The sequence below is a fragment of the Channa argus genome, chromosome 4 (genome assembly GCF_033026475.1).
Source record: "Channa argus isolate prfri chromosome 4, Channa argus male v1.0, whole genome shotgun sequence".
NCBI lineage: Eukaryota > Metazoa > Chordata > Actinopteri > Anabantiformes > Channidae > Channa > Channa argus.
The window spans coordinates 22,761,964-22,777,088 of NC_090200.1; the positions used below are offsets into that span (position 1 = coordinate 22,761,964).

The window sequence follows — 15,125 nt, forward strand, 5'->3', positions numbered from 1 at the left end:
TGAAAACTTCATGTTTTGGTCTTTGCTGCTTTGACTGACTTTTTAATTGTCAAAATACCACTGGTTAAGGAAGTATTCATATCTTCTACTTAAATAAAAGTATCACTAAGTTACCACAGTGTAGAAAAATAGTATTTGTATTAAATTATACTTACAGTCGCCTACTAAAAGTAAACGTGCAAGACTAATGTGCAACCATCACTGTTGCAGGTGGGAAGTTGAAGTAGATTTAAACTACTTATATACAATAAATCCATAAAATGACTAATAAAAATATATGAGCTCTTTCATATTTTGTACTAAGCATCTGAAAAGTAACTAAAGTTGTCAAATAAAATGGAATCGGTACAGTACAAATGCTTCAAAAACTATATTTAGGTGCAGTACTTGAGCGAATGTACTTTGTTCCACCACTGCAAAATGTAAACTACACATTTATATAATTTGTTTGAATAGTAGCTAAATTAAAATTGACATCAGCTCAGTCAATTTATTCTGTATTGTATCTTTACAAATGTAGCTGAATCTTTTTCGTATCATATTATTTTTTTCAACCCCTCCAGCTCTTTGAATGTATTGGTGCTTTTCAGCTTATTTGGTGGCTTTGGCCACAATGTCATTGTTTTGACGTGACAGAATTTCCATTAGGCTGATTTTAGCAGCAGAGCACTAAGAACACAGTTTAATCCAAACACAGCACCAAAAAGCAGGCAGAGACATTTAGCAATTAGCTAGTGGACACTGTGGAGCATCTTGATGCTAAAGAGCCTGATGTTATCCTCAAGAGTTGGTGGAGACAGAACAAGCATTAGATGAAAAGTGAAAATTAGACACTTGACCTATGAGCACAAGTAAGGGAAGTACAGGCGGTCAGCAAGAACAAATAAATTGGCCCATAAAGGGCTATTTTTTAGTCCTCTGACTGTCTGACCTCTCTCTTTTGAAGCCCCCATCAGCCTGTCTTTTTTGCAAGGTTGCCATATACGCAAATGTCAGCACTTATCTCAGTGAGATTTGAAAGACTGACCAAAAACTGCAAAGTTAAGACCAAAGCAACAATTTTGTTCTCCTCCTGGAATTTAACTTTATCAAAACAAGTAAGACAATGCTGAACCATGACATCATCATTTCTTTGTGTTTCATAAAATAAAATTCTGTAAAAGTGACTAAAGTGTAAAGTATCTCAGTTTGGCAACAGGATTTCGAGTTATCCCACCAATATTTGATAGTGTTTGTAAAAATGTAATTATATTGCATAGTATGTTATTTAGTGGAAGCCACACAGCAGCTCACATACCAGAAAGATCAACAGCTTTCGGCTTGTCCTTTCATGGGTCACCACAGGAGAACGTGTTTCCGCACATTGATTTGGCATGATTTTTTTATGCTGGATCCTCTTCCTGCTGCAACCCCAACCATTTTTTTCGGGTCTGGGACTAGCACCAATGTGGCCCTTGGTGGCAGGGTGGGGATGCACCTGCTTGGGTGGGATTTGAGCCCATGGCTTTCTGCATCCCAACCCAATGCTCTACCACTGAGCCACCAGGCCCCCTTAGCAGTCTGCATGCACTGCCAAGACAATATTTGGAAACATATACACACTTTTGTATCTATTATCTTTTGCTGGGTTTTTTTTTCAATAAAATGTTTGTAAAAGGATCAGAAAACACACACACACACACAAAATACTTGAGAAATACTTGAAAAATATTTTAACACAGAATACTGGCCAATTCAAATTGTGGATGCATGTCCCTCCCAGTGACATGCTGCAACTGGATCCAATCAGGACAGAAGATGCAGTCGAGGCCCCAAAATACACGTCTGTCCTTGAGAAACAAGAGTGAAACCAGTGTGCACAGACACTATGTGTAGGAGAGTCGGGTCACTATTTAGGCTGGTAAATCGGGAGAAAAGAATGGAGTGGGCCAAATCCACAAATTTTGGAGTTCAGATGACTGAACTTAGTTGTCAAAGATGGAAGCGTTTCTAGCTAAAAACATGTCAGAAGCAGAGCTCATGGAAAGATGATGGCTACCTAACACCATGAAGCATATAGGTAGACACATGTTGATGCTTTGGCAATGGTAGAGTGAGCAATCTGCATCTTGTGCAAGGCATCTTCAATCAGCATGGATACCACCCATACCTGATTGGGGATAACTTGTAACTAACTTAGAGTACTGTCAGTGATGGCTTGTCCAGGTCAATCGCCAGATCTGAATCCCATTAAGCTGGTGATGGAAAAGCATGAAAGAAGACTTCAGCAGTCCTTTGGGAAGAAGAGTATTAGAAGAAGTACTGTTTTTTTGATCCATTTCTGACCTACAAAAGATAATGGAAATAGGGCGGCTGTAGCTCAGTTGGTAAGGCAGTTGTCCATGGACCACAGGGCCAGTGGTTCGATCCCTGGTCCCAGCTATATGTCAAAGTGTCTCTGGGCAAGACACTGTACCCCCTACAGCCCATTCCCATCCCCAGCTGTCCAGTGCCAGTACAAGCCTGGTAGAAATTGGGGAGGGTTGCGTCAGGAAGGGCACCCGGTGTAAAAACTGTGCCAAGTCAACATGCAGACATTGATCCGCTGTGGCGACCCTGAACTCACAGGATAAGCCGAAAGGACAACAAGAAGAAAAGATAATGGAAATACAGGGGTGTAGATGTGTGGTTTTTTTTACAGCGTAAGTGAGCAAAATTCTAGTCAAAAACCTGATGACCTTTACTTTCTGTCTTTGTTGAATCTTCTCTAAACTTATTTTGAGACACTTTAGCTTTGTGTTTCACTTTCCTCCCCTCTCATCTCCACAGCCTCAACCATTTACACTCCTGCTTTATCACTCCCTTTTAATTTCTTCTTAGCCCCCCTAAATAACATACCAACAGCCTCCAGTCACATTTGAGTTTGGGTGCAGCTGTAGGCCAAGTAAGTCTCCAAGGAATTAATTTTTTCTTTATCTTGATCAACCTCTCCTACCCTATCACCTGTTACAAAAAATATCCCAGAGTACATATACTGTGCATATTATTCAGATTCACACATACACAGTATAGATTGTACGTGGAAACACCTATTCACACAGTGGTACACACAATCTTGCATATCCACACCAGTAATGGCCTTTCTTGTAATTAAAGTCATTTGTCAAAAGTACACCTTGATTTATGGTCAAATTAAAAATACACCGGAAAAGAAGCTGCAGCTCCTGATGAGTCCAGCTATTGAAGGTGATTAATGCGACACCATTAAAGACGTGAGAGTGGCATGATCCGGATATGCTCCCTGCCACGTAGAGGTAAGCCGGTGAGAACATCAATCTGTGCATCCACAGATTAAGTGTACTTGTTTGTTAGCAAGGGTGAGAGTGTTAGTAGTAGGTTAAGGGTAGTGCAGAGCAGGTTATACAGCCAAAATGAGAAAGCAGAGCAACAAACACAGTTTTAATCAAAAGCTACATTGTTTATGCTAGTGCTTCATCTCCATGCAGGAAATGTTTCTTTGTTGAAATGACCTTCTGCTAAAAAACCAACAAAAAATAACAAAAAACCAACAAAAACCTATCCCTGTTTTCTTTCTCTTTTACTGGGGAATGTTAGCCATTTGTTTAAAAAAAAAGTGATTTAAATAAGCAGGTATTCAATAAAATAGCAAATGGTTGAAGTGATGTGCTGGTTGTTCAATGTAAGACAGTGAGTGATGAATTTCCTTCCAAACCTCAATGACTCATTGCGTCTGTCCATTAAACCACATGTTGATTTGATTTTTGTCAGTCAACTTATTGCACTTTTTTACCTGTTCCATTGTACACAGAGCTAAGTATAAGAGCAGCTTGTCAGGCTGAAAACTTTCCAAAAGCACAAAAAAAGAAGATGTAACAGAAAACGAAGCAGAGTCCAATGACACTTAATACCATTGTTTACACATCAAAGATGAATAATCAAGATATTTGAACATTGGTTATTTGACTGTTAACACATCATTCATGTGGCATTATCACTTGGTATTAGCCCATAATTACTGTTTGCTACTATAACCTCCTAGCTTCGAACATCTAGCAGTCAAAAAAATATTTTTTAAAAAGCAAGAGACACTGTAGATGACATATTTAAAGACAGTTAAAGCCTGCTGAGGGGAGTGATGTGGTTGGTAGGTCACTGACAACTGACCTTGTTTCTTTTTCTGTATTTTGTCCCAAATCAAAATCTTTGCTTGGACCTAGTCCTGACATGTTTGCTTCTAAACGTAACCACAAAGATGCTTTACCTAAACCTAGAGAAGATAAAAGCACAACAACAAGGCTGAGCACCTTAGCACACGATAAAAACTGTACTGAACTGATGTGAAAATTACATGGGTAGCACGGGTAGTGGTAAAATTCTGATCTGGGCACAGCACTTGTTTTTAGGGTAAAAGCAAATGTGACACAGTATTTCACTGCACAAGAACAGATACATTTCAGTGAGATAGTGAGATGAAGGTAAGAAAGAAAAGAGCATTAAACAGATCACAAAAACATTAGCTGCATGGTAGGATATTTGATTGAATATATATCTTATTGTATATGTTTGTATTTGGTATTTGCAGTGTAAAAAAACTATTAACACCAATGTTGCATGTTCTGAGCAGCAAGGACAGCAAACTTTATCACCTAAACTTGGAAAGCAGAACAGAGTAGGAGAAAATAAAAGAGATGAGAGAGCTGTTCTATTTGTCCAATTTATCTAAAACTACTATGCTATATCAGAATTCAAGTACTTTTAAATTGCCTCGATGATAAAGTCGGAGTGAAAACAGGCGAGAGACAAAAATCATGCCAGCAAGGAGGTCTTTGGAGCTCAATCCAGTTAACATGCCTTGGGCCTTCTGCCAACCACGAGAGCTCCACATCCATTCGCAGACTGTTGCAGAACATGAAGAGGAAATATTACTGCTAGCAATGCCAAGCCTGGAGAGGATCGTCTCCTTCAGGTAATCTTTTTTAAGTCAAGTCTTAAATAAAGCTTAATTGAGAAATGTGAGTGATGCTATAGAAAATGCTAAAGGCTGCCATGTTTTTAGGAGTAATCATGTTTGGTGCTTGGATTGTAAAAAGCCTCACAGAGCTATGGTCTTGCCCTGCAGGGTACAGATAAGGTGGCTTTCCTCATTTCTTCTCCACATTTTATCAGCTGTCAGCGCGGTATGGCCTATAGCTTCGTAGTACACCATAACCGAAAAACTGTAATTCCACCGGAGGTTTGCATAAATTAACAACGTATAATGTCTTTTTGTTGTGGCTTCTTGCTAAAGGCATGCTTCCGGCCATAAACGTTCACGAAGAAGTCCAGTTTCTGCACTATTACTTATATTATAAAGCACAATTAGTTCTGACAGCCTGCCAGGTTGGTGACAGCAAACTGCATCAACTTTACTGCCACCTTTGAGGGTGGCAAAGAGGCAAGAATCAAACAGCTCACAAAACTATGGTGAGCTATAACACAATCTCAAAATCAATACGCTTCATTGCTGTATTTCTCTGCATCATGACAGAACCCACTGAGAAAAAAAACTATTAAAGTAACTTTTCAGTACTGAGAACCTAATTCATCCTTCAGAAAATGTCATTCACCGCCTGGCCTGGCTAATGCGTCTCGACCCTGTGGAGATGTTGTTTGGTATTTGGAACACTCTAAAGAAATATTCCACTTTTTGTAAAATGCATGAAGGTGAAGCCCACATTCAAATTCCTCATTCAAACGGAAGGCATAGCTCTGTTGGAAAGGAGTTTGTTGTTTTGTGCATCTGCACTATGTTTCCTAATGAAAGGGTAAAGATGTTGCATCATGTTGCATCATGTTGAAGTGGCAGCGTAGCATTTAGAGCGATTAAAAGATCAATTCTGATGAATACACTTATTTTATAAATTGAAGTTCATGTTTCATTGTATCCATTATTTAGCAGAAATGACATTCCTCACCATGGGTCAGACATTCCTTACACCTGAATAAACCCAACTCCTTGGTAAAAAGCAATTTCCAAGCTTTTCTATTAGGTCTTTTATATTTTAAAATTAATTTCTGCTTTGTTCTGAATGGTTTCAGATTGAGTTGTAGGCTGAAGCCAGTGTGAGGTTAATTGTGTAGCACATCAATCTAACAATGCAGATGTGCAGATTTTAGTCTGCACATCTGCATTGTGCAAAGTGTAATCTACCAAAGATTCTCTAGACGTATTTAGATATCTGCATGACAGTGATTTTACATGACATACTTTGTCAGTTTCAGTAGCAAAATTAGAAGTAGATAAATGGATAATCTTTACTGTGCATTGAGTCCAATTTCACTGACAGGAAGGTGACACCGCCAATACTGCACAGTCAAATCACGTAATCCAGCGGAGACAGAAATGGAGCATACTTTCTCCTGAAGAAAACTCTTCAGTGGTCTTTAAATTTATATTGTTTGAAATTCCACTAAGTCCACTAAGGTCATAGGGTGAGAAAGAGAGACATTCTCCATTGTCATTCTTGACTTACCCTTTTTCCATTTGCTTCTATTTTCACATGCATGAATTTTTTATGTAGGTAATAACTAGTTCAGCGAGGGGAGGAGGGAAAGTGGAGAGAACCCTGCCAAAAGTGGAAATATTTGCACATTGCGCGTGGCATGCTTTTGTTTCTCAAATATGACCATTAGCTGAGATGGATATCCTTGAACACGGGTCTGTGCCAACAGGTATCTCTCACTAACAGACCGCCCTTTTACTAGTAATTACACAGGGAGGTCTACAGCAGGTGGCACAGGGCTGAGCAGAATTTACATAAATCTGCATGTGTCACTGGGCCCGGCTGCAGCCTCTGGCACTCTCTATGAATCACACTCACAATCAGCAGACAATTTGTTCAAATTTAACAAAATGAATGGTGGGAAGGTAAAATAGCAATAATGCTCTCTGAAATCCACATATATCTGTGAAGCTGCTGAATATTTGTGATAACAAATATTTTTTCCCATATCAATTTTCTTGCAATTTTCTATCAGAGACTGACACTGTCATGTACAGTACACATGCTGCTATTTTACTTTGATCGCTGTTATGAAGCTACCACGAATGCAGTTAATTGATCCACCAAAGGATTAAAGACCAGTGAGCACAGACATAACCGCAAACACAAATTACATGTTTTTCAAGCTGAATAGTGAAATCTTTTACCTTATTTGTTTCCTTTGTAGGTTTCTTTTATATGTTGTTTATTATCATCATTTTAATGTTTCCCAGCATGCTGTGCACACTCAGCAGTAGCAGCTTAGACACATTTTCATATTGTCATGAATTTCTCCAGTTTTGTTTCACCGAGTCTTGCTCACGTTGGAGTCATTAACCTCAAGACAACAAGAGGATTAGAAGACTTTTAACTACAAATATATAGGAACTTTTTAGAGAAACAAAATATTACATATTTCTTAGTAACCTATGATAATGTTGATACGGTGAATATAGTTGTAAGTTGGTATTATCCAAACACAGATTTTATGTAGCTTGTTCTACGTGGCATTTAAGAGCAATTCTGTGCTAACGAGTTGTTCTTGCACAAGGCCCACTGTGTTAGTTGTTCTTAGTGCTTGAGGTGGTCTTAACATGATTAAAAAACATGTATAGTACAATACAGTTATGTATAGTTATGCAGCAAAGCAGCATCCATAATGCATGCGAGCTTCCATCTGTAAGCAGGCAAACATGCATATTTATGTTTGTTCTGGGTGTATGTACGAGGGAACTGTCTTGCTTATGCTTCTGTCCATAACTTGTGAGCAGTGGGACCTCCCATGGTGAAAGGTGTTTCTGCTGACAGGAGCATATTCAAGGTAATGGAACCGCTCTGTCGTCCCAGAGCAGAGCACTAAAGCAGAACTGAGTTCTGTCTCCTACTACACGCACCACTGAACCTCCAGATGACAAAATGCCTCACTGGCTGACCGAATCAAACACAATAAAGCTGAAAAGAAGAAAAAGAAGATTGAAGGAGAAACCACTCAGATTTGTCAGATTTTGCTGTTGAGGTAGGAAAGTATGTATTTTCAATTGGAAGTGTTGTCTGTCAGTACAGCACCTCTTAAGAAAAAGTTTGTGCCATATAAACACACCTCTACACGCATTGCATAAAGAAATAAATCTCTCAATCCTGTGTACAGTATAAAGATACAGCACACTGGGTGCATGCCACACACGCAGGTAATGATATTCTACTAATGTAACTTCACAATGTAGAACAACACATTAAAATGAGGAAATAAATAAAGAAGTGACTGAACAATGTGAGTGAAGAGGAAAAAAATGTTCTCACAATAAATGGGCGACTGCATTAATAATCTATAAATTATTCCCATTTTAATTTACATATTTCCATTGAATTTTATAATATTGTAAAAATGAAAGACAACTCGCTGCAAAAGGTAATGAATTATGTAGCAAATGAATTACTGAAAACTTCCTCAGCTCTGTTGTAAAACCTCTGGTAGCTGACGGCACCTTGTCGATCTCCTTGGAGAGATGTGCCAACAGCCATAACTCACAACCCCCGGGGGCCAGACCGCTAGCCAGCAGACATTATTGCTGATCTCTGTGGAGATGGAGTAGAGCTGTGCAGATAGGCATTGCCGAAGGCTCCCAGAGGAGCAGAGTGGACCAATAAGTTGTGGCAGCAATATGGAGTTGAGATGGTGTGAGTTTCGCAATGCAGGAGTCAGTGGGGAATCTCACTGGTCTCTGCGGTAACAAAAGGGTGATGAAGCTGCCTCCTGACTGGCTCAGAGATGGAACTGGGCTTTTATTACAATGACCCCTTTGCTGTGAACCCCACAACCTCCCTCTCTTTAACTTACAATGTTTAGATTACAAGCCTGTTGGGATCAAACAAACACATTTCTACATGAAAGAGGAAAACATAACTCAGAGGCTGCTGGGGACTGAGTTTTCCAGAAGGCTATGTGGACTTGAGGATGGTGTGCTGGGACTGAAAAGCTCCAACAAAATAGTCGCAAGGCAAACACACATGCTTATGAGAGCAAAACACACTCATGGTTAACTGAGCAGCTCAAAACTGTTTTCAAGGGATAAACAAAAGAAGAAAAAAATAAAGTTTTTTAAATATCATCCAATCAAGGAGAATAATTCATTTGCAGACACAAATTATGTTGTTGTTGTCGTTATTGTTGTCATTGTGGTACAAAAAGCAAACAGTTCTATCTCCTGTTTATGACTAGAATCCACATGAATTCTAATGAATGTGAAAAACAAAACAGCCCATACACACACACACACACACACACACAAACCCCATCACTGTGACCTGGGGGGGAGCCTGGCTTTGGTTTTCTCACCTCCTCTAGCTATGCTGCTATTCAAATCCTCAGGAGCCAGCAGGAGCCAGACAGGCAGACTGAGGGTGTGTGTGTGTGTGTGTGTGTGTGTGTGTGTGCATGCGTGTACACCCACATGCAGATTTGTGTTGTGGAATGACAGAATTTAAGGGAAAGGGAGGAACAGTGTAAACTTCAGGAGGAGTCTGCCGTCCATTTTCACTGACCTTGTACAAGCTGCTGGTCTTTCTGGAAAGGTCTGCTGTATGTCACCTGGTAATGCTTGACCTGGAAGCCAGGAACACAGCCTTCATGGCGTCCATCCTCTTGGCCACCCACGCGGACCACCTGCAACACAGTAAACAAAGGAGAGGTAGGTTCTAGTAGCAAAGTGCTTAACCAGTAATATAACATTGCCAGACCCATGGTGGACATGCATTGTTATTTAAAGGACATTACAATGGATGCAACAGAATCATTTGTTTTTTTGTTTGGTTTTTCTAACCAAAGTTATCAAAAGATAATACCAATTTTGTTCACTTTAAACAATTTCTTCTTTAATTTTTTGCATTTAAAATTTACTTAAAAATACATACTTTCAAACTAATTTCATATGTAATTACACACAAATAAGGAGTAAAAAGCAAAGTGACACTTAATTAGTCCTATAATTGTGTCGCGTAATTCCTCTAGATTGACATTCTTGACATTTGATTGACTCATTTTCTCTATGAATAACATTTCTTTAATTAAATTATGCTAGGGAAAAAGCACTTCAAACCCTCTTCAAACAACTTTATTCTAAAAGGTGGAGGTTCCCATGGAAACAGATGTTGCGTCTCCACTGAAAAGATACCAAGCATACTCCAGGTAGAAACAAAGCACAGGGGAGCAAACACTAACAGTTCAGGTTGCATGTAGGTATGTAATGCATTAATTCAAAGACAAGCCTCATGCTGCTTTTAGCCTGTGCCATGGATTTATTTATCATTTCACACATCACTCACACATCACTCACATTAACTTTGACCCATGCACAATTGCAGCTGTGTTTGTTTTTAAAGTTATATTGTAAAGAACAATCTTACAAAAATCTAAATTATTGCATACATGCAATACTGCAACATAAAAAATATTACTAAAAATGACAAAATGCCAAACTCTGGAATGAACTTTCCAAAATTCCAATTGTTTTCCCAGTGTCTCAGATTGAAAATTGAATTGAATTTTTTCAAATTGAAAAAAGTGCTTTAGAATAATATGAGTAGTAATCTAATGTTATGAGCCAGTGGTAACTGTGGAAACCACTGGGAATTAATTTTAACATTTATTGTCATTATGGGTAATTATTCTTATTGTTAATATCTCAACTGATTATCAACTAATCTACCAGAAATGTTCCTCATGTAACTGATGTTGTAACAGTGCGGTGCTGACTGAAGTTATGGTGCATCAAGTCAACAGTTGAGCTGGTCAAAACCTTTTTTTTTCCTTTAGTAGTTTGTGTACAGTGCATGCCACTTCATAGTCTCTCACTGAAAAATAATACAACACTCACACCAAGTTGGCAGTAAATGCAATACGTAGTTTATACATAGAATTTGAGTCATAGCAACCAGACCTCTTTCTTAAAAGTTTAAAATGTTCTCTACTGACTCAAATACAATCTTGTGAAAAAGCCATGATTTAGCTTCACAATACACTCACCTGGGTGACTGACAGTCTTCACAGACATACAGCAGTCATAGTGTAGTAGTGAAGTCAGTAGAGCACTGGCACTCAATGTTTAAAAGACTTAAAACAAAGAAGACAAGGGCTAATCATGAATGATGAGTGACTGCTTCATTCTTACTTACAGTGAGTGGCCCCATCTTTAAAACTAGCCTCGTGACTGCCGGTCAGTGCTCGCTGGGGTAATGACATAGTGGCCTCTGAGGAAAATGTTCCCGACATCCTTAAGCATTTCATCAGAGAACAGAGGTCAAGAGATCAATCAAAGTTCATTTTGAAAATAGCTACTCTTTAGAATCATGCACTGAAAGAACCGCTTTATAAGTGTTTTGCAAACATTAACACACACTACAGATGCTGCTCTTCAACAGAGAAGCCCGATGTTTTCAGCAAATTAATTAAATATAAAAGTTAAATTAAATAGGGGTGACAGTAGTGCAGTTGGTAGAGTGGCCGCCTACTGACCATAGGGTCGGAGGTTTCCGGCCCACCCTTCCCAACCACATGTCGAAGTGTCCCTGGGCGAGACACTGAACCCCTGACAGCCCATTTCCCTATCCCCAGCTGACCAGCACCGGCTCTAAGCCCGGAAGCAATTGGGGGGGGTTGCTTCAGGAAGGGCAAGCTGGTGTAAAAAAAACAAAACTGTGCCAAATCACCATGTGGCGACCCTGAATGTACGGGAAAAAAAGACAATAATCCTAATTCTATTAAATAATATCTATTGTTAAAGTACTGTGTACTTTATCTACATCTACTTTAAATATGAAAAGCTTTACATTTACATTTTTAAATAAAGGCATTATTAAGTCTCTCTGTGCTCACTGTGTGTTTTAAGAAAATATAATTAAACCCACAAATAGTTAAGTTAAATATAAGTTTAACTCAAAAAAATGCACTTTGCCAGTTCAGGCAGTTCGGGTAAGTTGCCAGCCATTTAGGCCCTTTTACAGGTCATTCTTTCTCATTCACGCTTCTTTCTGGCTGCTGATTAGTCATTCATGTTTCTTTCTGGGTGCTGATTGCACACACAACACGGAACATAACGTAAATTTTTACTTAATGAAATCACTGATGTTTGCATTATGGAATAGACAGATTGCAGCTTTAATAAATTTATTTTCTCACCTAAGTCAACTAGAGACATCCTAACTTCTCATCTTAACATCTCTTAAGCTTACACCAAAGATATTATCTTTTAAAAAACGCTTACCTATTACTTAAATTTTGTCAGAGACCCATAATGAAAAAAATTCCGTCAAATGTTTCTAAGTTGACATTGACTAAAAACGGTTACTTTCTTAATAGAATTTTTATGGTGAGTTAACAAATATTCTGTGTTAATGTAAGCATTTTATATTACAATATTTATCTTCTTCTTTTCCTTTCGGCTGTTCCCTTTCAGGGGTCGCCACAAAGAATCATGTGCCTCCATCTAACCCTGTCCTCTGCATCCTCACACCAACTAACTTCATGTCCTCTCTCACTACATCCATACATCTCCTCTTTGGTCTTCTCCTGCCTGGCAGCTCCAACCTCAGCCTCCTTCTACCGATATATTCACAGTTTCTCCTCTGAACATGTCCAAACCACCTCAATCTGGCCTCTCTTACTTTATCTCCAAAACATCTAACATGTGCTGTCCCTCTGATGTCCTCAATCTGGATCCTGTCCATCCTCGTCACTCCCAAAGAGAACTTCAACATCTTAAGCTCTGATACCTCCAGCTGTGCCTCCTATCTTTTCTTGAGTGCCACTGTCTCTAAGCTGAACAACATCGCTGGTCTCACCACCGTCTTGAACACTTCTCCTTTTTTTATCACTAAATTACAATATATGTCACAGAAATGTCATGCAGCCCTATCAAGTATTACTTATATAACATTTGAGGAAAAAGTCTTGCTAAGATCAAAACTCTGGGGCTATGTCAATTCTGTTAGAAACTTCTGTTGAAAACTGACAAAACAATAAAAATACAATAAATAAAGTACAGCCAAAGTAGTCTTTGGGTTTGGAAAGACTGTTACATAATACATTAGTTAAGGTACAACCCTTTCACACAGCAGAATGCCAGCTGTCTATGGTGACCTGTCTTCCTGATGAACAAGTTCTGGCAGACGTTCAACCATAGAGGTCATTACATGTAATGTCTCTGCAACGTAATCATAGCACCCAGGGGACTTTGAGCTTTTCCTGTCGGTGTCATAATGTTAATTCAGTTTATCACAAGACTTCCTGACAAGGTAGAACATGTTTATTCCTCCACATAATCAATCAGGTTGACAAAAGTGCCAGTGTCCTGTCTGCATAGTAAAGGTACCCGGGACAAACATGCAAATGCATGAAAAAAAAAAAAACACCTGCACACATACACATACACGCGTGTGACATACTGCACGTGCAAGCACACCAGTATGACACCCAACAACATAAACACCCATTTTAATGTCCATTTAGGGGGAAATGTACAATCCAGCCCTACTTACAGTAGGACAGCAAAAGCATTAAGGCTATACAATGCTAATGACAATGTTCTAGCAGAGGGGACCATTATTGTGGGCTATATTCTCCATCAGGAAACCATTTAGGAATGTAGCAGTCATGGGAAGGTTATATTATTCAAGCCGAGCAGAATAAATTGTGGCATTTTATCAGCAAAGTTTATCTATTCACAGCTGTAAAAAATTACCGTTGCACACGAAAGAATTAATTAAAAGTATAATCTCTAAGAATGAGTAAAAACATTGTGTGGCCATTGTTTTTACAGGAGATCAATATCAGGGCTAACTGTAGGCCTTTGTATTTGTTCCTGTGTGCATGCATGCTAATTTGCACTTGTTAAGCTTTTATGCAGTGACCGTGCGCAACGCTCATGAAATGATTTGTTATGTGTAAATACGTTTTCCTGGCTTTTCAGTTGTAGTGGGATTGAAATTACAGCCTCACAAGGCTTAGTCTGCATTAAATACAAACATCCATATCTGTCTCCAAGTGAACACAATATGACCACTGGCTTTTCTGGATTTTGAAGACTGTCTGGGATAAATATGTAAATAAAGGTGCTTCTTTTATCTGATGTGCTAGAGATGGACACAAATATATATAAAGAAATGCCAGAAATACTTTAAATTCTTATTTTGCATTGAAGATGTGCTCACTTCGCTCCACATTGAGTTATGAGTTAACAGAGTTTGTATATGAGATTTTATTATACTGTAAAAACATACTAGTTGTAGGCAAACCTGAGCTGTAACCCTACGTTTTATAAAGAACTTGTTTGTACCCAATAATCCATCACACCTTTATATTATTAGGTTCTATCTGCAAAAGCTGAATTTTGTGGCAGCTATCCCTTGTTTTACTATGTTCACCAACTTGTTGCAACTATGTGTTGCTGTCTGCCTCATTCAAAAATAATGTGAAGAGTAAAGTTGCAGTTTTGGGTGACAATTATGTGTACCTTCATCCTTCTAACCAACCACTTCTATTTGTTTATTTTATTTAAATGGCAACTTGCCTGCATTTATATAGTGCTTTTCGATCTTGTCAGTACCCAAAGTGCTTTACACTGCTTCTCATTCAACATTGTGCACTCAACATAACACACTAACGGGAGGGGCTGCCATGCAGTTAGGGTTCAGTGTCTTGCTCAAGGAAACTTCTGGCATACACGCAAACAACCATTCATTCATCTATTTTCTGTAAACACTTAACCTGTGTAGGGATGGGGAGGGGCTGGAGCCTATCCCAGCTCTCATAAGACAAGACGCGGGATACACCATGGACAGGTCACCAGTCTATCTCAGGGCCAAAGCAGAGAGACATACAGTACACAGACAACTGGCAACCTTCAAGCTGTGAGGTGGCAGCGCTAACCACTCCACCTCTGTGCTACTCAGACTAGTACAGAATACTACTGGAGTTACAAAAAACACTGTTGCATAACAGGCCTATGAGACACGCTATAAAAAGTACCAATAATTCAAAACATCTGCTGCTCCTCATTCAGCGCTGTAGTTTCTGCCATCTGACCTTGTTCCTTCTTCTGTCTTCATTCA

At 39.0% G+C, this 15,125-nt stretch overlaps 1 protein-coding gene across 1 annotated transcript in view; it reads right to left on the reverse strand.

Annotated features, from left to right (window-relative positions):
• cdh13 (cadherin 13, H-cadherin (heart)) overlaps positions 1-15,125 on the reverse strand; it is a 307,186-nt gene that overhangs the window by 214,099 nt on the left and 77,962 nt on the right. Inside the window, exon 2 of the mRNA XM_067502517.1 lies at positions 9,564-9,684. Within this exon, the coding sequence (XP_067358618.1) occupies positions 9,564-9,684 (121 nt within the window). The remainder of the gene's footprint in view (positions 1-9,563; positions 9,685-15,125) is intronic.